The sequence below is a fragment of the Dromiciops gliroides genome, chromosome 4 (genome assembly GCF_019393635.1).
Source record: "Dromiciops gliroides isolate mDroGli1 chromosome 4, mDroGli1.pri, whole genome shotgun sequence".
NCBI classification, from domain to species: domain Eukaryota; kingdom Metazoa; phylum Chordata; class Mammalia; order Microbiotheria; family Microbiotheriidae; genus Dromiciops; species Dromiciops gliroides.
Window position 1 is genome coordinate 428409124 of NC_057864.1, and position 24596 is coordinate 428433719.

The 24596-nt window shown below is 34.2% G+C and overlaps 1 protein-coding gene across 1 annotated transcript in view; it reads right to left on the bottom strand.

Annotated features, from left to right (window-relative positions):
* Window positions 1-24596, bottom strand: part of COL11A1 (collagen type XI alpha 1 chain) — a 290689-nt gene that overhangs the window by 32672 nt on the left and 233421 nt on the right. The window contains 5 exon segments of the mRNA XM_044002791.1: window positions 10696-10749; window positions 12716-12769; window positions 13632-13685; window positions 13944-14051; window positions 14489-14542. Coding sequence (XP_043858726.1) covers window positions 10696-10749; window positions 12716-12769; window positions 13632-13685; window positions 13944-14051; window positions 14489-14542 — 324 coding nt within the window.

The following is a 24596-nucleotide window of genomic DNA, read 5'->3' on the forward strand; positions in this document are numbered from 1 at the left end:
TTTACTGTATCTCCAACAAAAACGATTTCATAGCAATTGAGTTGATAATTTTCTCAATGCCTCATTTTATGGATGAAACCACTTCTTACTTCTAAGTGAAGCAAATGACTCACACCTTGATATTTTAAGAGCTAACATTGTATTTATAGTCATTTAAAGATGCATCTGTCTCTAGAATCAATTAATAACCATAACCACGGCTTCAACTACTTATCGTGTCTCCTTTGGCAAAGTGTGTTGCTTGATTTAAAACTCTTAATATTTGCATTTGTCAAATGATGAGTAACTTGAAACATAAAATGCATAAAAATATTTTATCCAGCATCTAAGGGCTTTTTTCCTCTAATAAGAAAACATGAAGCTCACTCTAGGCTTCAGACAGCTGAGATAATAATCCAATATTCAAATTCCATGACTTATTGATGCAAGTTGTACAACTTTTTAGTGCCTTCAGGAAGTACACACTTATTCCAAAATATTGAAAAACCATGGAATGATGTATTTAGGTTTCCAGTGACAGTTTCATCATCACCTTGATTCAATATTCATGAGCTTAATGCTTCTCTATGTCATTGTCACTTGCATCATTATAATCAATATCCTATTAGAAAAAATATAATTAATATTCACTTACAAAATTTACTTATATAAATGGGAACATATGTAAGAATAAATTTTTTCTGGTCATGGATATTTTTGACCTATTGTTTTAAAGAAATTACTTGAGAAATTACATCTTAGTTGCCTTTAAGGGGAAAAAACACTATGTAAAGGGGGCAGCTAGGTGGCGCAATGGATAAAGCATTGGCCCTGGATTCAGGAGGACCTGAGATCAAATTCGGCCTCCGATATGTAACACTTACTTGCTGTGTGACCTTGGGCAAGTCACTTAACTTACTGCCCTGCCCAAAAAACAAACCAAAACCCAAAACCCAAAAATACTATATAAGGGAAGGGGAAATAGGTTGATAGTATCATGGATTTATAGCTGGAAGGAACCTCAAAGGAAGCAGGGCATATCTTGGACTTAGAATTAGCAATATATGTATGTATGTATGTATGTGTATATATATATATATACATATATATACATATATATATGTATGTATGTATATCTATATATATATATATTCATTCAAGTCCTGTCTCTGAAACTTATTAGCTATATAATCATGTGTAAATCATTTAACATATCTAAAAATCATTTTTGCTAATTTGAAAATGAGAATTATACCCATGGCAAAACATTCACAAGTTAGTGTGAATTAAGACTTATCCAAGTATTAAAAGCCTGTAAAATGCTTTTCAGACTTGAATGCATTATATAAATAGCAGTAAATATTATTAGTGTTCACCTAATGTACTCTTATTTTACAAATGAAGAAACTGAAACAAGGAGAGTCAAAACCATTTGCTCAATGTCAGAGAAGTTGTTAGTGACCATGACTCTGACAAAATCTCAAATATCATTCCTGTGGAAAAGGTTCATTAGAAAACAATCTGGTAAGGTGGATTATGAATAGTCAGACTTATTTCAATGTCAGCTTCACCTCCAGGAAGGCAACCAAGGAATTTTTGTTTGACCTTATGCAGTTTAACTTTTTTTAAAAAATAGTAATAACAATAGTAATAGCAATAAAATAGGAATAAAAATAGTAATAAATAGTAATAATAAAATAGTAATTTGTATGTGAGTATAGATGGCAGCCTTATCAAATTTACAGATGATATAAACCAGGGGTGGATAATTAACATTGTATGACAAGAGTCAGGATTAAAGAAAAAATTTGATAGGCTAGAATCATAGGTAGAATCAATTAAGACGTAATTGAATAGGATAATTGGAAAATCTTACACTTGAGTTAAACCAAATCAATATCATAAGGGCAAGATAAGGCTGGATCATGTTTGTTTGTTTTTTTATCAAAAAAGCAAAAACCCCATAATTTTAAGTATGATGAATCATGATATAATGTGGTGGACAAAAAAATAGCAATGCAATGCAAGGCTATATTAAGAGACATATAATTCCCAGGAAGAAGTTTAGCTGTACCCAACCATAATCAGACCACATCAAGAGTGTCATGTTCACTTCTGACCACATTCTAGGAAAATGGAAAAAGAAAGGGAAGGGAAAGGAAGGGAACATTATACAAACAAGATCTATAAATAGGAAAAATTGAATTATTGTGAATATGTAAAGGATAAATTGGATCAATCCTCTCTCTCTCTCTCTCTCTCTCTCTCTCTCTCTCTCTCTCTCTCTCTCCACACACACACACACACACACACACACACACACACACATATATACATACATATATATACATATACACATACACATACACTTGTGTGGGAAAAGTTTTGTAAACCTTAAAGTGCTATTCGAAAATCCACTATTCACTTTTTGTGGTAGCAAAGGCCTAGATACAAATAGCAGCACACCAGTTTTAACAGCATTTTCAGGAGCTATCCAATTCAGCACTGAATCCCTTAAAGAAATTGGGATGGAGATTGGACCCATTATTTCCTTAGTATAATATAGGAAATTAATGGGCGGAAAAAAATATCCCTCTCCCAATGCAAGTCGGCATCTTTTCTGCAACTCTTAGAGGGTGGAGCATTGAAAGAGTAATTGCCCGGAGTAATAGAGTAGAGATGTTTCAGAGAAAATCTTGGAACCCAGGTCTCCCAGGCTTTGAGACCAGGAAGGTCTCAAAATCTTTGTTGACTACCCCTTTGAATCATTTTAAATGGATCTTATTCAGAAGTTCTGGATTCGAAATCTTAATTTTCTGATTTATAATGTATGGACTGGGCAAACCCATTCTCTCTAAGTCACATTTCCCTCATTTATAAAATGAGGGGAGTTAACCAAATGCCCTCTGATGTCCTTTCCAGCTCTAAATCTAGAATCCTCTAATCTTGCAACTATAGAAGAATTGTTCTTCAAACATATGAATTCATTATGTAGAGATCTGAGTCACTGATAGACAAAAGCAAAAGTAATGAGGAAAAAGAGTGTATTTACATTTAGTTTTTCTGTTTAGCTACCTTGTTTCCTTGAGTTACAGTACTGCTTCAAACTACATTAAACTAGTTGACACTTGAAAAAAGAACAAACATATTAATTGTGAATATTAAAAAAAGACCTGGTTAGAATTTTATTGGGGATTTTAATACCATTATAAATATGTTTTAAACTACTGGAGCAAATAGATTTTTGCATAAAATAGATAAAGCCAATTAAACATGTCAGTTCACCCAAGCCTATTATAGGGACCAATTTAACACATTTTATTAAATAGCATTCAGCTTATTTTTAATGATACTGTCATATTTTAAGAGTAAACAATAAAATTAATTGTTCACTAAAGACTACCTAAAGGTTGATATATCTGTAGCTATTCTATAACATGAATATCCTTAATCAGTTTTGATTAGAAATATTCACAATGCAAAGTAATAACGGTCCTCAGATGCCTGATAATAATGAGATAGCTTCATAATTCATAGCACTGAAATCCCTACTAATTTTGCTTATAAGTGAATGAAATGGATTACAGAATAATTAATGAAATATAGTTAAGCTGGTATTTTGCAACAGAGGATAAATATTTCTAAATTAAACTATTAAGGTGTTCTCTTCACTATAGTAACAAAAAAATCAATCTATATAAACAGTAAAGTAGACTACAAAAACTTCATATTAAGACATAAATGTTAGAACTTGTGAGTCTTTCAATCTTATTGATTCCTATATCCTCGCATAACATGATTTCTCCTCTGTTTCCATCTGATTGGTTGACATTAGGTTAATCAGGAAAGGCTATTTTCAATTACTACTCTTACTACTGTTATATCTCCTCCTCCTCCTCCTCCTCTTATTCTTCCTTTTCTTCTTCTACTACTAGTACTTTAAATATATTACCTATTAGATACTCGCAACAAATTTGTGAGATGAATTCTACTATTATTCCCATTTTATAGATAAGGAAACTAGGGGTTGGGAAGTTGTGGCTTGTTAAGAGTCACAGTCAAAATCTGGAATCAAGTCTCTGACTTAATATTTAGTATCTATCCACTAAACCAACAAACCATCTGAGTGTAAATTGCTTAACTTAAAATGTGTAAATGATAAATATTGGGATAGTCATATAATTATGAAAATATCATATATAAGTAACCAAAACTCTGTCACTGTACATACTCTAATCCCTTTCTTTTTTTTTCTTTTTTAATGAGGCAATTGGGGTTAAGTGACTTGCCCAGGGTCACACAGCTAGTAAGTGTTAAGTGTCTGAGGCCGGATTTGAACTCAGGTACTCCTGAGTCCAGGGCTGATGATCTAACCACTGCGCAACCTAGCTGCCCCTCCAATCACTTTCTAAGAGATTTTAGAACTATTTTAATATGTTGTCCCCAAATTACTTCCTCATCTGCATAAGAGAATGAAGGAATTTTGAAAAGCAGACTTATGATATGTCAAAAAATTATTCATTTTCAATCTATATTGTGTCAAAATGAGCTATTTCTAAAGGACAAAATGCATTAAAAGTGACTTTGAAGCAGCATTGGTTTTGCAATACAATAATAAAATATTATGCCAATAGTATATTTATTTTCGAAGTACAAAGCTTGTTGTGGTTATAAATTTCCCTAAAACTTGTTTCCAATGAATATTAGGTATTAGAAAATTTGTATAAAATGTTTCACAAATTGTGAGTGCTATATAAGTGTCCATCAACATCAATAATTATAATTTTTAAAGTAACAATAACAACAATAACTACAGACTTGTGATTTCAACTGCATGAGGAATACCAGGTAGAGAAACTCCCTCTATCTCTGACTTTCAGTGACTGTTTTGAAGATTATAGCTTTAGTGAGTTGCCTGAGGCAGCAGGAGGGTAAATGACTTCCCATCACACAGCTAGCATGTATCAGACACAGAATTTAAACCCAGGTTTTCCTGATTCTAAGGTTAACCTTTTGCCACCATGACATGTTGGCTTTCATTATTACTGTCATTTTTGCTGTTAGCAATTCTATTCTTTTCATCACACACAAACACACACATATGGAGAGGGAGAGAGAGAGAGAGAGAGAAGAGGGAGGGGAGTGATGGAGTTCAGATAGAAATGATCCTGAGATAAAACTTGTAACCACACTATTATTGTTTTATATTTAACATTTTATGAACTATTGATGAAATAAATGATCCATCATTTTTGCTGTCCTTATTATTATACTTACTATTAATGGGGTTTTTAGTTAAAAAATGTATATTTCAGATGTTGTTTCTCCTAGAACACACATAGCACATGCATATGTATATTCTACACATATATATGGATATAGGACATGCACAATACAAACATGAGCATTGTAACTACAAGTTACATGGATGAATGGATATATCTCTATATTTACATATGCCTATGCACACACTTCTCCTGTATGCATTAATTGGCTTCACTAACTTTTTTCATATTGTATTTTTAAACTTTTACAATTATATAACATGAGAAAAATATACATGGTTCTAAAGTGTAAGGAAGACAAGAGACACTGATTCTCCTTTTCATCAACATGTCTTCAAAAGGTGTCAATTGATCATAAGAATCAAAAGATGGGGGAGCCCATTTGCCAGATATATAAACAGTTTCTGTTTGTTGATGAACTGATTGACTGCCTGACTGACTAATGTGTGATATTTGATACCAAAAAGTTGGTAGAAGAGCTCTATAAGAATATACCCCTTAAGAACTTCATAGCATAAGATGCTAGAAATATTTATGCTCTCTGGATTCAAGGGATAATTATTTCTACTAAACATTTATGTAGATCTTTAAGGTTTTCAAAATACTTTATAAGCATTATTTCATATCATATCAATCCTGGGAGCTAGGTGCTATTATCCCCATTTTTCAGATGACGTAACTGAAGCAAACAGAGTTGAAGTGACTTGCCCAGGATCACTAGTAAGTTTCTGAGGCTGGATCTGAACAAAGATCTTCCTGACTTCTGATCCAGTTTTCTATCTACTGAGTCACTTGCTGCTTTACCACTATATTATGGTTGTCGAACTACTAACCCCAAATTGTCAAAAAGGGGTAACTATATCTCTTGTTATGCTTTTTTTTTGAATGGAAGCTAGAATATAATTCAGGTCATTCTGGCCGTGACTTATGGGAGGTATTTATTGCCAACAATCATCCACCCAGCTATTTCTTTCCTAGTTCTTTTCTACTCATTCCTTTCTCAGACACTTACTAGTTATTTGACCCTGAGCAAGTCACTTAACCCTGTTTGTCTCAGTTTCCCCATCTGTAAAATAAGCTGCAGAAGGAAATGGCCAATTAACTCTGGTATCTTTGCCAAGAAAACCCAAAGGGGGTCATGAAGTGTCAGTCACAACTGAATAATAACTGAACAACAAAAAGAGCTGACTGGGGGACAGCTAGGTGGTACAGTGGATAGAGTGCTGGAGTCAGGAGTACCTGAGTTCAAATCTGGCCTCAGACACTTAACACTTACTAGCTGTGTGACCCTGGGCAAGTCACTTAACCCCAATTGCCTCACAAAAAAAAAGAGCTGATTGGACATTTAAAACTAAAAAACAAATCAATATGGGGGCCTGAAAAAACTCTATTTGTCTATGGAAATCTAAAAGATAATTGGCATTTAGCGTTCAAGCATTTCCTTCATTTTGTGCTGTGCAGTGCTGAACTTAAAACACCAGTGTGAATTGTATTTTATATTTGAATGCCATCACTCAATCTTTTCACAAATAATTTATCCAGACTTCAGAAGTAATTTTTTAAACAAATCATGCTTCTGCAACCCTAGATATAATTTTATTTTATAGCCTGCTTCATTTATTGAAAATAAATTATGTATATGGCTTATGCTACACTTACAGTGCATGGTACTTCATAATTTAAGAAGGCAATGTATGTGCCAAAGAGGATTTATGTGTCTGCTTTTGCACAATTCAAATTCTGTCCATGTTTTAGGTAACACTTGAGTAGACACAGTTGATTTTGTATACTCATGTCCCACCCCAGTAATGGCTTTTACAATGCACTTAATCATATATTTGAGTTTTGGGGGGTTAAAAGCATAAAAATGTGATGAGTGTAAGTTTATAGGACCCTATGTATACTAAACAGTTAAACTTAACAAACATATTTGGTCATCTGCAGAAAGAGGATGTTTACTTTTGATTTTTGTCTTTCTTTTTTCCCATAATTCTCTGACCAAAAGTAATGGATGTATATTCAGCTATAGTATCCTATGGAAGCCACAAGGCCAATAGCGTTATGTGACTGGTCAGTGCCACTAAGAGATGACATCCAGTGAGAATATTTAATTATCTAAACAATTCTATAACTAAGCATCCACAATCATTCATTTAGCTAATCAAAGCACCTGGCTACAGAGATAGGCCAATAAATAGTATTATTTTGAGTGTTTAACCTTCGCTAATCAATAAGATAAACAACTTGTATTGAGCAGTTACTGTACAAAGAGCAAAGTGCTGGACACCATGATGTTTACAAAGAGGGAACCTTTCACCTTAAGGTATTTATAATCTAGTTGAGAAGACAAAGACATAGACATAAAGAGACAACTAAGGCTAAAGGAAGTCCACAAGTGCCAAATATTGGTGCCATAGTAAATACTATGAAATTCACAAGAGAAAAGGGAGCCTTGTGACATGAGTAGAATGGGATAGCTGGAGAGTGCATCATAGAAGTGGTAATTGAGTAGGTCCTAAGCAAATCAAAATAGCTGTTTAATTCCTATCCTATTTCAGATTGTTAGATTCCCTACTCCCTCTTTTTTAAATTCTGCTTAATCCCTTGGGTGTTTTCATATATGTGTAAAATTTTCCTTACTAGACTATACAAATCCAGAAAGTAAGAGATTATATCCTACTTCATTTCGGTATCACCCCCACTGCAAATAAAAGTCAATGAATGAGAATTTCTTGAATGAATGTAGGAATGTATAGGATGACTTCACATTCATACATACAAAGTATTGCTTATTACTAAAAATCAATTCATGTATTCTGAAAACATATCAAGAAGAAGTGATTTACATTTTTAGGAGAAAATATGAGGAATAATTACATATAAAATTAGTTGGGCAGCTAGGTGGCTTAGTGGATAGAGCACTGGGATTAGAGTCAGAAGGATTTGAGTTCAAATCTGGCTTCAGATACTCACTAGCTGCTAGGCAAGTTTTTTAGTCTCTGTTTGCTTCAATCCACTGGAGAAGGAAATAGCAAACCACTCCAGTATCTTTCCCGAGAAAACCCCATACAAGGTCATAAAGACTTGGAGAATGACTAAACAACAACATTAAACATTAGGAAAAATGATATCACACTACCAAAGATGATGGGCTTTTCTTCTCAATTGTTTTGTATATTTAGTATCTGTCCATTTGAAGGATTTAAATGCCTTTGCATGAGAATAAAAGACTGTTGATATTACTATATTCCTTTGCAATTAATTCCACAGAAGGTCTAGGCAAAGACTGCATTTGAATACATTTAAACATTGGATTTACTTCACCAAAGAAAAAGAAAAGAGCAAATCATTTAATGGAATGCTGAACTCTGAAAGGCAGTGTTAACATTTGTTGAGGGAGTGAAAGTAAGAAACACTGAAACTATTTATTGGTGATGAGATTCACATCTAATACAGAAAGAGACTGGAAGAGCAGTAAATTGTTGAGAAAGGAGTTCAACATTTTGACACTTCTTTTTAATATGAGGAAGTCCAGCAGGATTTCCCCCAAAATAGAATTGCTGCCTTTGGAAAGCAATAATATCACCAAGTATGACCCAAAACCATGGAATAGAAATAGATCCAAAGATAAAAAAGACTCTCTGTTTAACAACTTTTTTTGCTCTTGGCAACATTAAGAAAGACATGCAGGAAACCAAATGTGAATGGAGAATAACAATAATAATGGCTAAAATTTACATAGTACTTTAAGGTTTACAAAGAGCTTTGCATAAATCACAATATTTCATACAAGTACCCAGTGATATGGGTGGGTTTATTATCACTACCTAGAGATAAAAAAATTGAGGTTGAAGGAAGTTAAGTCACTCAGCTAGTAAGTGACTGAGGCAGGATTCAAACTCTGTTCTTCCTGACTCCAGTTTCAGTACTCTTAACAACTCTATCACATTGTACCACTTGGACTCCCAACAATAATGAATATGTTTATTATAAAAATAAGTCTCCAGGGAGCTAGGTGGTGCAGTGGATATAACATTGACCCTGAATTCAGGAGGACCTGAGTTCAAATCAGACCTCAGACTCTTGACACGTACTAGCTGTGTGACCCTGGGCAAGTCACTTAACCCTCATTGCCACACCCTCCCCCAAATAAACCAAAAAAAAAAAGTCTCAATGGCAATTAGAGGGAAATCACATGAATCATAGAAAAAAGGAAACTCTGTGGGCCTCACATATAATAGAGATTGGTTCAGATATATTTGTTCTCATGGAACTCTGAACCCATGAAATTCTTATATTAATTGAAAAATAGGGGCAACTAGGTGGCACAGTCAATTCCAGCTTCAAACACTTGGCACTTATCAACTATGTGAAGCTGGACAAATCACTTAACCTTCATTGCCCTGCAAAACAAAACAAAACGACAACAAAAAAAAAAAAAAGAAAGAAAGAAAGAAAAAGAAAGTTGCATTTTGGGCTTTCTGGAGGTTAAACTATGGCAAATCTAAAGGTTACTACTATTTAAAAGGAGTAAAACCTTGAAAAATTATCTAGTAAAATTCTGGAGGTAATTTCTTCTTAAACTTTTGGATTTAAATTAACAAGCAACTACAAAAAAATCTTTATGTAAACTGCATTTAGCATGAAACCTAATGAAAGCTATTCACTCACCCTACATTCTTCTAGAAAAAATCTACGGGGTTAAAACTGGCCTTTTTGTCATAAAAATCACATATTCTATTCATTATGAAGGACAAAAAACCCTCTATAATTTAATGTCAAAAATCTTTGTGTCTTAATCATTAGGGCTCCTCTGGTTAACACATTTTCAGAGTAGGGGTTGGCTTGAAGCTAATGCTCAATGAAATAGGAAATTCCTCACAATCCACTAATGGCATAAATAACTATTGATGCTAAAGGTGAATGCTCACAGTATTTCAACAGTGAGGTGCTTGTATCCTGACTCATATGCACTTGCCAAATTGCTCCCTGACCAGAGTCACTGAAATTGTCCAGGAAGAACTGAGTTTTGGACAGGAGGAACACAATTCTTCTCCTCCCTTCCTCCCAATGCCAAGTCATGTTTTGATTCCAGGAAATAATTCTGACACCTTTACATCATCTACATATTATTATTAGTCTTTTCAAATAGATCATGATCAGGTCCAAATTAAACTAAAAAAAAATCAAATGCCTAGGGAAGGTCGAAGAAAGGAAATGTAAAATTAGTGATAATTATGAAAATTTTATTATAATGGCAAAAATATAACTTTAAATAAAGTCTTTATTAGTGAATATTAAAACAATTTATATTATTTTTCCATTGTCTGTTCTTTCAATTCTTCCTTCAAGTCATTGTTCACAGAAATCTAAAGGTGTGAGCATAGTAAAAAAAACACTTGAAAAAATTTCAAATTAAAAATATACTTACTCTTTTCCCAGGAGGTCCAGGGGGGCCAGCTTCACCAGAAGGACCAGGAGGACCCTGTAAAATGTGAAGTATACAGATTAAAGAACTGAATACTAATTTAATGCACCCAGCATCTTTAAAGTTATTTTATTGAATCCAACAAAATACTAGCACTCCAAAGCACCACTCTCTCCCTTTCCCAGATTTCTAATTCTTTGCCTCCTCTGTCAAAGGATTAATCTCTTACAGACCTGGGTATTCCTAAGTCATACTGAAGGTTTTCTTCATTGCTAAAATAATATATAAAATCAATCCATCAATGGATAATAAAAGAATAAAATGGTGCTACATCAAAACTCTCTTTTCCACAATGAGTTTTCTTAGATCTTAATAGGAAAATTTCCCAGTTAAAGTCATTCACATTAAGTTTGTGACTTAACCATGGTAGTTTATACTAGTTATAGTTTAATTCTAAAACAGGCTGCTCAGTAATATATCTGAATCTCTAATTTGTAGGATTTTAAGCAGCACTACAATGTAAAATGAAGACTTTGGCCAAGTTGGAGGAACATATCTAGGGATGGGGAAAGAGGGCTTTTCTTATATCCCTTAAATCATAACAGGTAGTCCATGCATAAGACAATTCACAGAACTGAAGTCTCAGAGTTGGGACCAGAGACCTGGATTTATCATATCATAGATTTATAGTGGGAAGGGCCCTTAACAATGCAACCCCTACAATTTACAGATGGGGAAACTGAGGGAGAACCAGGGACATTAATTCACTTACCCATACTCATATAAATATAAGTAATGTATCTGAGGTAGGATTTCAACACAGACCCTCTGATGCCAGAGTCAATATTCTTTCCACCTTATCATCTTTCTTATATTTACCCTTCTCCCCTCTGACACTGTCATCAGAACCATGTCATGCCAGTGGATGTCACAGGCCTTCATCACTCATGCCTAGTCTATTGAAATAATGTCTTGTTTAGACTCCCTACTACAAATCTCTCCCAATCTCAAGCCAACCTCCACTCATGTGTCAAATATGATCTTCCTAAAGTACAGGTCTTATCAAGTCACTCCCCTACTCAATAAACTCAACTGCCTTCCTGTTATCTCCAAGATCATACATAAAAATCCTCTGTTTGGCATTCACAGACTTTTCTAATCTGTTCTCTACCATCTACATCCTCAGATTTCTTATACCCTACAACCCACCTCCACATATTCTGCAATCCAGTGACATTGGTCTCATTAATGTTTCTCACACAAGACACTGGACATTTTCACTGGCTATTCCCCATGCATCGAATACTCTCCTCCCTCATCTCTGCCTCTTGGCTCAACCCTGGAGTTTTAGGTAAAATTCTACCTTCTGCATGAAGCCTTTCATGTTCCCCCTTAATGTTAGTATATACTCCTGTCAATCATTTCAATTTACCCTGTATATAGTTTGTTTGAACATAATCATTTTTTGTGCTGTCTCTTCCATTGGATTACAATCTCTTTGTGAGCAGGGACTAACTTGCCTTTCTTTGTATATTAAGCTGAGAATAGTGCCTGAAACATGGAAAGCACTTAATAAATATTCGTTGACTAATTGCCATCATGTAATCCAAGCCATACTTCAACAGTAATGCCCTCTCTGCTATTCTTGAATGATTTGGCAGACCCTTCTTTAAAAAGGCAGTGATGGGGAACCTACTACATTCTAGAATAGCCCATTTCACTCTTGGACAGCTCTAGGTGTTATAATCTAAAAAAAAATTGACCCCAATAAAAAAACAAATCAAATCAAAACAAACAAACAAAAAGTTTAATCCATATTCTTGTAGAAAAACAAAACATAAAAATCCCTAAATCTTAGATAAATAATTTTAGAAATAAGTTCGAGACTAAAAGAACAATGGAATTTCTCTTAGAAAATATAACACTGCACCTTTATCTTCCTAGGAAACTTACAATCTTTACTTATTTCCCCTCCCAAAAAATGCCTTAATACAATGCAAAGAATATCTAAAAGCTTACTTACAGGCTGACCAGGATCTCCATCTTCACCTTTATCACCGCCAACACCATCTTGACCCTAAAAAGAGCAATAAAAAGGAAATTAAATTATTTGTAGGAGTTTATCTTTGGTCACCACTTTTCACCAAAAATGAAAAAAAAGAATAAGTCATTCCGCTTAACATAATGCTGAGATTTATTAATACCATGACAGTTTGGGCAACCAAAGGTAAGGCACTGCCTCCAATTCAGAAGAAGGAGTAGCAGCTCTGCAATCTTCAGTTAAATTATTGGGATTTAGTTTAATTGGGTATTCAAAGGATAGATTATAGACCTGCACATTTCCCCTTCAGGTGAAATGGCATTATGGAGAAATAGCCTTTCTCATGGAAAAAGACCTTTCAGGGAAGGGATCAAAGAGCTTCCTACTCCATTCACATACTCCAACAGCAAAACAAGCTCTCATGCTGTGCTTTTCTACTCAGCTCATGACCTCCACCTCCTTCCCATCTGTAACTTGGATTCTACCCCTGGAATTCTTGCTTCTGATAAGCTTTTGCCTTATCTTGCCTGGACTCATACTGCCAAGCTACCTCCTTATCAGAACCATGTCATGCCAGTGGATGCCATATTCCCTCAAACATACTTTCTCGCTTCGATTTATGTGTTATATCCCTCCAATAGAATCCAAGTTCCTAGAGGGACTATTGTTTTCTTAAGTCAGCCCTTAGCATAATATCAAGAACATAGTAAATGATTTTTAAAAAGTCTATCATTCCTTCAGCTACCTATCTATCTTTTATCTGTACTGAAGATATGTTATACCCATTTCAAAAAGGTTAAAAGGTTATATTGTCCAAATTTAGGTCTATTTTACTTAAGGAAAACAACAACATAAGGACACATTCTTCTAAAGGTTCTTTGCTTTCTAGGATACTTACACCAGGACCTGGTTCACCAGGAGGACCAGGATCTCCAGGAAAGCCAACAGGACCCTAGAAAAATTGAAAATGGAAAAAAAAATGTGGAAAAATTAGTCTGTGAGTGAATTCAAAACTTAGAACCAAACAGTTGAAAAACAATGTTTCTCCTCCCCTGAACAACCTCCTCTCCCCTTAATTTTTGTACAAATATATATGCATTTTTCTGATTAGCTACTCTGAAGCTAAAGTTCTATTATAGACAACTCCCTGGAAACTCTCATGCAGACTTGTATCTCAATGCCTTGGCTTTAATGTGGTTGGCTCACTTACTGGATTGCCTTTAGGTCCATCATCACCTGGAGGTCCCTTGATGCCTGGAGGTCCTGCAGCACCAGGGGGACCAGCTTCGCCTTTTTCTCCTCGTTCACCTTTTGGACCCTGCATAATATAACAAAAAACGAACCATTTAAAGGCTGTATACCAAAATGTGTTAGAGAGAAAATGATGCCAATTCAATTTAAACTTTCCCATTTACCTGGAGGTAGTCACTTTCCTATTTTGCAGTCATTCTTTGAATTTTTATTTGACTGCTGCAGTACCAAATTTTAGGGAAAGTATGCACAGAAGAAATGCTTTAAGTGCCTTATATAATAAACAGGTTCTTGCTTGCAAAATATTTTATTGAAATGTTTTCTTCATCTTTAGATGATTAGAAATCAAGATATTCACAATCATAAAACAATTTGGTTTTACAATATATAGAATCTGTACTTAATAAGATGGAGATGGTAAGAAATCAGTCCAATATCACTAATGAGTTAAAGAACATTTTGGAATTTGTTGTCCTCTGTAATAACAATAAATGTAATACTTACACCAGGGCCAGATTCACCAGGGGGGCCAGGATTGCCTGCTTCTCCGGGTTCACCCTATCATTTAAAAATATGTATTTATGAAACATGAAAGTGAAATAAATATCAACCATGGCAAATATTAGTCTAGTCCTTTTTCCCCTTGTGGAATTAATATAATATTGTTTTTCCTGTTGGAGAATGGTTTAATAAATTAGACAATTTTAGAAGCAGCACTGCTTCTAAGTGCTTAATAAAAGATCGGTCTGTCTATTCTTAGAATTAGAATTTTAGAACCAGAAGGTGCCAATCCTGATTAGGGATATTATGAAATAGGGCCTAGGTCCAGAGTAAATTAATTTTTTTAAATGACAGAGATAATTGATAATGAAGCATGAACTAGAACTCAGGTCTCCTGACTACTAAGTCAGTTTTCTTTCCATAATTGATAGCTGCATATAATTTATTTTAGTAATTATTGACAAATAATTGTAATCAATAAACACAATAAGCACCTACTTGATATGCTTATGGGCTTGTCAACTTGTCTTCTTAGACAATATCTTAAATATAAATGGAATGGTTTCTTCCCTAAAGAATATTATCTTCTGTTGGATGAGATCACATATACACATGTACATTTCTACTATATTTGTGTATATGCAATCATATATACATACACATCTCCATTTTTATTAAACACAAGGGATCTGAGGGATGAAGCGTCAGCAAATGGAGAGATCAGAAAAAAGGCTTCTTCTGGGATGTGACATATGAACTGGAATTTTAAGAGGTGGAAATGAAGAGAGAACAGAATACATTTCAGATTCAAGAAACATCTCATACAGAATCTTGAAAATGAGAGATATTGTGTATGTGAAAATCACAAGGCCATTTTAGGTAGATTGAAGAAAACATAAAGGGGAGTAATGCAAATTAAGGTAAATGATAGCTGCTGGAGACAGGTTGTTAAATAGCTTGCATGCTTTATTTTCTGTAATACAAATAATTATTATGAAAATACTATAGGATTTGATTCTCTAAAATTCTAGTGGAAGGAGTGATTTTTCTTGAAAATGGCTAATGATTTCAAGATTAGAAATCTTCAGGTGAATAACCTGCACCAAATGAAAAGTCATATAATATTATTGGGATTTATTCAATTCATGAACATCTATATCATACATTTCAAATCCTTTCTTTGGATTCTCCCCACAGTTATTTATAGATGACTTTTTTCCCCCTAGCTCAGTGGACTGATAAACATCTTCTGGAACACTCTTGTTCCTGTAATGCTCCATTTACAAATCTGTGAAAACATAACAATCTGTTCTCTTTTAGGAAGCATTCAGGTGCAAACCGCATCTTTCGTTCTTACACGGTACCTTTATTTCATTTCTTACTTTTGAGAAGAAATTTTTCTCAGCTGCAAAATATGGAAGGTAAAAATTCCTTCAGCTCCTTTGTCTGTCCTATAGACTATAAGTTCCTCAAGGGCAGGGGCTACTTTTTATTTTACCTTTGCATTCCCAGTGTCTAGCATATAATAGGTGCTTAATAAATATTTATTGGATTGAATTATTATTTCTAAATAATATAATCTTTTTTGGGGGGCAATGAAGGTTAAGTGACTTGCCCATGGTCAAACAGCTAGTAAGTGTCAAGTGTCTGAGGCCAGATTTGAACTCAGGTCCTCCTGAATCCAGAGCCGGTGCTTATCCACTGCACCAACTAGCTACCCCCATGATATTATCTTTTAAAATGATCCCCCAACCATTTAACTTGATATTAATATGCTGTCATTTTATGTATTTTTTGTCATCTACTATATTACTAATTATGGAAGACTTTGAGGATCCAGTTTTCCCAATTATTACTTGATATGTTGACCAATGATAAAACTTTTAAACTATTCCCATCAAGGATTAAGCACAGACTGCATATGTGGCTATCTTTACAATAAGTTAAAGTGACAGATGTGTCTTAGTAACTCAAGATAGTATTTGTTCTGCATCTTGCCAAACCCTATGCACAAGGATACACTAAAACATTCTCTTAGGATATTTTTAGGGGCAGGTAGAATACCTTTAGTGACCATATATTGTCAATTTTTCACTTCTATTATTAAAATATATAATGTGCAAGGACTTTGACAAGATGATAGTATTATATTGAATTGATATTAAAACTGTTTACTTGAAAATTAGTGTTTTCTCTTTCAAAATAAACTGTTCACCTGTTTAGTTATTTAGGATCAATTAGACCTGCACACTCCAGTATTTGCATTATTTGAAAAGTCATAAATCATTCAGACAGTCAAGAGTAATGGAATTATATGTAAGGCATGTTTTCTGGGATGTCTTATGAGCTGTTTGTTCATGTCTTCTGAATAAATTTTAATTAATTTATTAGCAAAATAATTGAAGCAATTATAAAGCTTCCTACAACAATTTTATTATGGAAATAAACATTTTGCATGCATAAATGTTGAAAATTTTCTCCAATATTTCATAGAAATCTGTAGAAGCCTATACAATTTCACTCCTGTATCCCTTTATGCCTATACCTTTGTAAAAGTTTGCAAGCCTCACTTAAACTAGACAAGAGTTGTATTCAAAAGTAATGTTTCCAAGGAGGAGCAGGATTCAATAAATTTGCTTGCTTTGTTACTTCAGTATCTCCTTATCTACTGAGTAGACTGTCTACTGTCTATAAATGTACCAATATCTTTCTCATCCTCAAAATGTCCTTACTTGATGTTTCCATTCCCAATAGCCATTGTCCCATTTCTTCTCCCTTTCATGGCTCCAGAAGACTATTTATAATTGATGCCTCTACTATGTTTTCTCTCTCTCTTTTTTAAACTCTTTTCTCTTAATTGCCAACTCTAATGATCTCTTTTTGCAATCCTCATCATTTTTTTTACCTCTACAACTTTTTTTATCATTGTCAATCACCCTTTCCTCCTTGATATTTTCCTGCTAAACTAGTTTTCTATAAAGCTACTCTATCCTCATTCTTCTACCTGTTTAACTACTCCTTAGTCTCCTTTTCTGGAATTTTGTCCAGGTCATACCTGATAAAAGTCAGGGGTCCCATAGGCATTCTTTTCTTCTCCCCCTATACTATTTCACATGTTGATCTCATCATCTCCCATGAGTTTGATTTCATCATCTCTATGCTGATGATTCTTAGATATACTTATCTACCTCCAACTTCTCTCCTAACCTCCAGACTCATATTTCTAAAAGACTATTAGACGGGCAGCTAGGTGGCACAGTGGATAGAGCACTGGCCCTGGATTCAGGAGTACCTGAGCTCAAACCTGGCCTCAGACACTTAACACTTACTAGCTGTGTGACCCTGGGCAAGTCACTTAACCCTAATTGCCTCACCCCCCCCCCCAAAAAAAAGCCTATTAGACATCTCAAACCGAATGTCCTACACATGGCTTAAACTCAACATGTCCAAAACAGAACTCATACCCAAAACTAAACATTTCCAAAACAGAGCTTTCCTCCCTATGTCTCTATGACCATCCTCCCAGTCAAATAGGCTTGTAACATAGTTATCAATCATCCTTTACTCTTCACTCCTATGGACAATCTATTATTAAGGACTATTGATTTTACTTTCATAACATTTTACATATATGTTCCCTTCTTTACTCTGATACTACCTGGTATAGATCCTTATCAACTCATGCCTTGACTATTATAATAGTTGTTCTCCCTGCCTCAAGTCTTTTCTTACATCAGTCCATCCTCTATTCCACATTATTTTGACAATTGAGTAGCTATAAAAATAATCTTCCCAAAGTACAGGTCTGCCCATCCCCTCACCCCCACCTCCACACTCAATAAGCTCCAATAGCTCCCTAGGATGAAACAGATACTTCATCTCCTAACTCTAGGCATTTTCACTGGCTGTTCCCCTTGCCTGGAATTCTTTCCCTTCTCCTCTCTACTTCATGGGTTCCTTCTAAAATCCCATCTGCTTTGATATTTCTGATCTCTCTTCATGTTAGTCCCTTCCTTCAATATGTTATCCCTAATTTATTATGTGTATATCTTGTTCATAGATGGTTGCTTGCATATTGCTTTCCCCATTAGATTGCAAGTTCTTTGAGAGCAGGTATTATTTTCGCCTTTCTTTGTATCACCAGCACTTAATAGAGTACTTGGCATGTAGGAGGCTCTTAACAAATACTTATTGACTAACTGACTTACAAGCAGGTTATGTATCATCATCCTAGGATTTAAAGATAGAAGGTACTTCAGAGGTAATTTCATCCAGGCCGCTCACTTCACAGATGTGAAACAGTACCTCCAGGAAGTAAAATGACTTGTTCTAAATCACACAGCCAGTGACAGTCAGAATTTGAAACTACATCCTCTTAATACTGCATCACACTCCCTTTAAATATAATGAAACAGGTTTCATTGCATCCTAACTTTTCCTGTTTGTCCCACTTTGTATTTGGAGTTTCAATGAAAACTGTTTAGAATAGATTTCTAGTTTTGGGTCAGGGTCAGAGTTGAATCAATACGGCTAGTATATATGATGATTACTAGTAATGAAAATAATTATTACAGGAAAGGGCCTTGAAAAGACACTGTAAATAGTTCTTTTAAAAAAAAATAGTTCCTGTCATGTTTGGAAATTGTTTTAAAAGTATACACTGGGGGGAGCTAGGTGGCTCTGTGAATAAAGCAACAGCCCTGGATTCAGGAGGACCTGAGTTCAAATCCGACCTCAGACACTTGACACTAGTTGTGTGATCCTGGGCAACTCACTTAACCCTCATTGCCCCACAAAAAAAAAAAAAAAAGTATACACTGACTTAATGAAGTACAGGTAGACCTTGAATATTAATCATGGAACATTTCTAAGGACAAGAATTGCTTTAATTCTGAAGAAAAGTAAATTATATTCAATCAGATAAATAATAGTGGGTAAAGGACCTCCATCTTGTGTTAATGCAACAACTAGTAGCTAATCCTTTTTGTTTTTCCTAGACCTATAATGATACTCCAATTTTACTCCAGTAGAATAAACAGAGCCAGGTTTTAAAGACTTTCTTAAGATTCTGAGTCTCTAAACATAAATGTAAGAATATTTAAGAAGGTCACTATTGGGGGCAGCTAGGTGGCACAGTGGATACAGCACCGGCCCTGGATTCAGCAAGACCTGAGTTCAAATCCAGCCTCAGACACTTGACATTAGCTGTGTGACCCTGGGCAAGTCTCTTAACCCCAATTGCCTCACCAAAAAAAAAAAAAAGGTCACTATTTGTATATGGGATCACATGCATACAACTATTTTTAACCTATGGATTTCTATAATTTTTTAAGGTCATCAGTGTTGATCATTGTTGATGCTCTCTTCATATGTTAATGTGGTTCATTCATTTTTTTAAGTTTTAATAGAGAAAATGCTCATATTCTGAAAAAAGATGAATTTGTGGCAAACTCTCACTTTAAAAAAAACACTAAATATCACTTCTCTTCCCCCTGAAACAATAAATTATATCATAATCAGGTAGACTACAAAAAGATTCACTACTTTCTATAGTGATTTACTACAAGTTTCCTTTAAATATCAAATTATCTTAATGTACTCAAACTGGTTTCATTTTAAAAAATAGCAAGTTTAATGGGCAGAACAAATGTCTGTCTTAAAAAAAAGAAAACACACCTCCCAACATAATTTCACCATTTACAGTGATAAGCTAGTTTAAATGTACAATAAAAATCTCCATTTTTTCCCTCAGAAGCATCTCATTGGCATACAGAGAGCTCTGCTGAGATTATGAAGTGAAGAAACATATATTTTGTCTCTCTTCATTTTGACAATGTTTTCCAGAGACATGGCTCACTAATCCCATGTCAAAATTTTCCCTTGAAGCTTCAGAAGTTAACATTCTTATCTGCAGTATTATAAAAGGCTTCCTGTCTGTCCAGAAATCATGCCTACTCCCTCAGTAGAACCTCTTCAAAAATGAAGGAGAAATAATTTTCTTTTTTAACCTCCATACAGAAAAGTATCCTGTCCAAAACTGAAGAAATTATCTTCATGTATATTCCTTGAGTTATATGTTGAGAAAAGACTTCCAAAAGATTATTATGTAAGTTTTCACCCACAGTAATGATACAGCCTTTCTATAACAAGAATAATGCACTCCTCCTTTAGGTATTTAAGGATTTAAAAGGACCTTTCTCCCTATAGTCCAGGAAGGTAGTTAATGCAACTATAAGAAAATATATTCAGCTTAATGAGCTTACTCTTTGATATGATGAGGTTATGGGTTTAAGTCTCCATCCCAGGTCAGAAAAGCAGTTGCCTATAGAGAAACTTGTCATGACCATGTGTACCTCGTCTAGCAGGCATAGGTTTCAAGGACTGGCTAGGATTTTTAAGGATTCATTCTTATCAGAGAAATTGTTCTTTTGGTCTCTCAATTAAATGGACTGAAACCATATAAATAAATTCCAAATGTATACATGACTTAGACATTAAGGGTGACATCATAAACAAATTAGAGGAGCAAAAAAGAAATGAACTTTCAAATCAGTAGATAAGGTAAGAGTTCATGACCATAGGATCATAGATGACAAAAATGGGCCATTTTGATTACATAGAATTCAAAGGGTTTTGAAAACAAAAGCAACAAAATTTGCTTCTTTTTAAAAAGTCTCATTTCTAAGATATATATGGTTATTTCAAATTCATAAGAATAAGAGCCATTCTACGTTTGATAAATAATCAAAGGGTATGAATAGACTATTTTAAAAGGAAGAAATTTAACTATTAATAGTCATGATCTCCCCAAATGGTTTAATTACTAATCATTAAAGAAATGTAAATTAAAACAACTCTTAAGGTTCTACCACACATTTACCAGATTGGTACAATTGAACAAAAGAGAAAATGACATATGTTGAGAGGTTGTGGGAGAACAGACACACTAATGCACTGTTGATGGACCTATGAATTGATCTGGCCATTCTGTAAAGCAGTTTGGAACTATGTCCAAAAAGTAAGGCCTATATACCAAAGAGATCGAAGAAAGAGGAAAACGACCTATGTTTACAAAAAAAAATTAGAGTAATTTTTTGTGTTTATTTTTTTTAAATAGCAAAAGACTGGAAACTAATAATGGGTGCATCAAATAGGGAATTATAGAACAAATTATAGTAGCTAAATGTAATAGAATATTATTGTTTTAAGAAATTAGACAGTTTCAGAGAAACATGGGCAGGCTTGTATTAAATAATGCAGACTGAAGAAAGCATAAACAGGAGAATAATTTATAGGATAATAAGAATATTGTAAAAAAGAAAAAAACTTCTGAATTCTAATCAGCACAATGACCAACCACGACAGGTATGAGGAAGATTAAAAAAAATTGTCCATTAAAAATAAATCTAAAATGAAGAAATGTATCAAGCATTGTGCTAAACACTTAACAAATATTATCTTACTTGACCAATCCTCACAACAAACATGTAACATAGATGCTATGACTAGCCCTATCTTACAGATGAGGAAACTGAGGCTGGGAGGTTAAATGACTTGCCTAGTATCACGTACATAACTATCTGAAGTCAAATTTTAACTAAGAATATAAGACAGAGTGATACAGATCCAAACTATAGATCTGTGTTCTGGTGATTTAATGGAGGTGGTGGTGGGGAAGGTACATGCACCTGAAGGATTTCCTCTTTATCAGTATCTACTAGTAGTATGTCAATATATGACTTACATATACTTACTCAAAGCATTCTCATCACAGTTTAGAAATCAGGGACCTGAGAAATGATCTACCCAACCCCAGATATGATAGCAACTAGGGCAATGAAAAAGTGCTTCTCTTAAAGAAGCACATTGTATAAGAAGAAATGTACTTGCCCATTTGTGCTGAGATGGAGGGAAATTTATGGATAATGTTCCTAAACCTCAAGTTCTTGTATAGAGGAAAGGGCATTTTGGTCTCCCAAGTGGTATAATTGGAGGCTAGTCTTTTAGATGGATAAGAGCCATTTCCTGGGCTGTACCAGCCATGGGGGGTTGCTTCATGGGTAATGTCAAAATAAAAAGTTTCACAGAGTTCAAGGGGTTGGGTGCTGGACCTTACACTGTTAGAAGGGATGTTTTCTAGTAGCTTTCTAGTAGCTTGCATTGTGCTTACCCATGACAATACTATGAAGCTGGAAGACCATGCAAATTTCTGGGTAGGGGGGGATTCAAAGACAGATGACTTACTTTAATTTACAATCCCTAGCACTTTCCCTTTCATCACTAATGCTCTTGTCATCTTTTAAAAAAGGATTGTAGAAACACATTTTGTAGTATGAGTTGTTATAAGAGAGCAATTTGTGTTTAAAGACCAACAGAAATCTTGAGCAAAACATTCAATAAATGCAGAGAATATTAAACTTATACAAGCAAAATCCAACTTGATCATGATATATTTGTTTTTGTCATTGAATTATTTACTGGTCAAATACCTTCTTCAACTATGATAAAGGTGATAAAATGCATTGATACATTCACCAAGGAAGCAAAACTGATTTTCAGAATTCTCTAATCAACAGTGAATTATACTATCACTCATGGTTTCTAAAGGGAGATCTTAAGGTTAGAAATTTATATCTACCAAGTTCTCTATCCCATAAATAATGCCAGATGAAAATAGGGCAAAAGAAAAGATCCATTTAGTTTTCTGAGGTGAATAAATTTAGGAGTAATAGAACAGAGATGGAGTGTAAGAAATGCACAAATCATGAACTTTGCTCGACAGAAAAATTCTCAGTGGATTCAAATTTGGCAGGCTATTGTTAGATAAAGTTTTTACTAAATAGGAGCAAGGTGGAAAGGGAGCTTCCCAAAACTCTAAACATCTGCCATATACTTCATCTTCAACAGTAAGGCTGAAGACAAAAACATAAAGGAGCAACTAATTTACTTTTTTTTAATGAATACAAGAACATTGAGGAAAAGGCACAATGATCTGGAAGGGGCACTAAATGCTTTCAGTTTGCTTATGTGGGCAAGAGTAAATCTAGAATGATTCTTACAATCTTAATGTCAGCATTAATGGATACAGTCACAAAGGTATTATCTAAATGGAAGAATAAGTGCACAGAGCTGCTGTCATCTGTCTAATACTGTGAGGAAATCACAGCACACTGTCTGGCACATAGAGGTGCTTAATAAATGTTTATTAATTGATGACATCTGAATTTGCTTTTCCTATTCTCAATTATAGAAACATCAATCAACTGAAAATGACATCCCCCACACACATTAATCCATTAAAATGTGCAAACTTGGAATAATAAAAGGAGGAAAACAAATCTAAATTTGGGTATTCAGCTCCTACTAGTGGGTTTCTGGAAATTAACCAAGATAATGCTATAAGAACTCATCCTTAATTAGTAAATAATAAATAAATCACTTTAAAAGTTAAGTAAATAAAGTAAATTAACAAAGGAAGACCAGATTTTATATGTTTGGTGACTATAATAAATCCCCCCAAATTACTCAAGTGATATAGCCAGTCTTTTTGTCTAATGGCAATGTGTGTATATGTGTGCATTAAGGAAACACTTATGAGTATGTATTATGTACTGGAGACAACTATTCTCTTATAAAGATAAAAATCACTGGATTACAAAGGATAGAACAAAAACAGTTGAGAGAGAATCAATAAGATGGCAGATCATAGGACAACCCCAATTTGCTCTTGGTTAGTTCAGGTTGTCTGGCTCTTATAAACATCATCTTTTGTTACTGAAAATCTTATAATAGTTGGTCCATTTGTGAGTGATCTTTGAAAGATTGTAGAAAAAGAGATACTGAACCAATGAAATGGGACAAAATTCCTAATTAAAAAAAAAGAATCATACAAACTGCAGACTAGTAAATTTGAGTTTGATTACTAGAAAAATTCTTCATTATTTTATGAAAGGGGTCATTAGGAAACATCTAGAAAAGTAAAGGATGAGTACAGAAAGCCTAATTTCCATTATGGATAGGGTATCTAAACTGGTATGGCAATGAAACACCATAGGTGTGTGTGTGTGTATATATATATATATATATATATATATATATATATACACACACA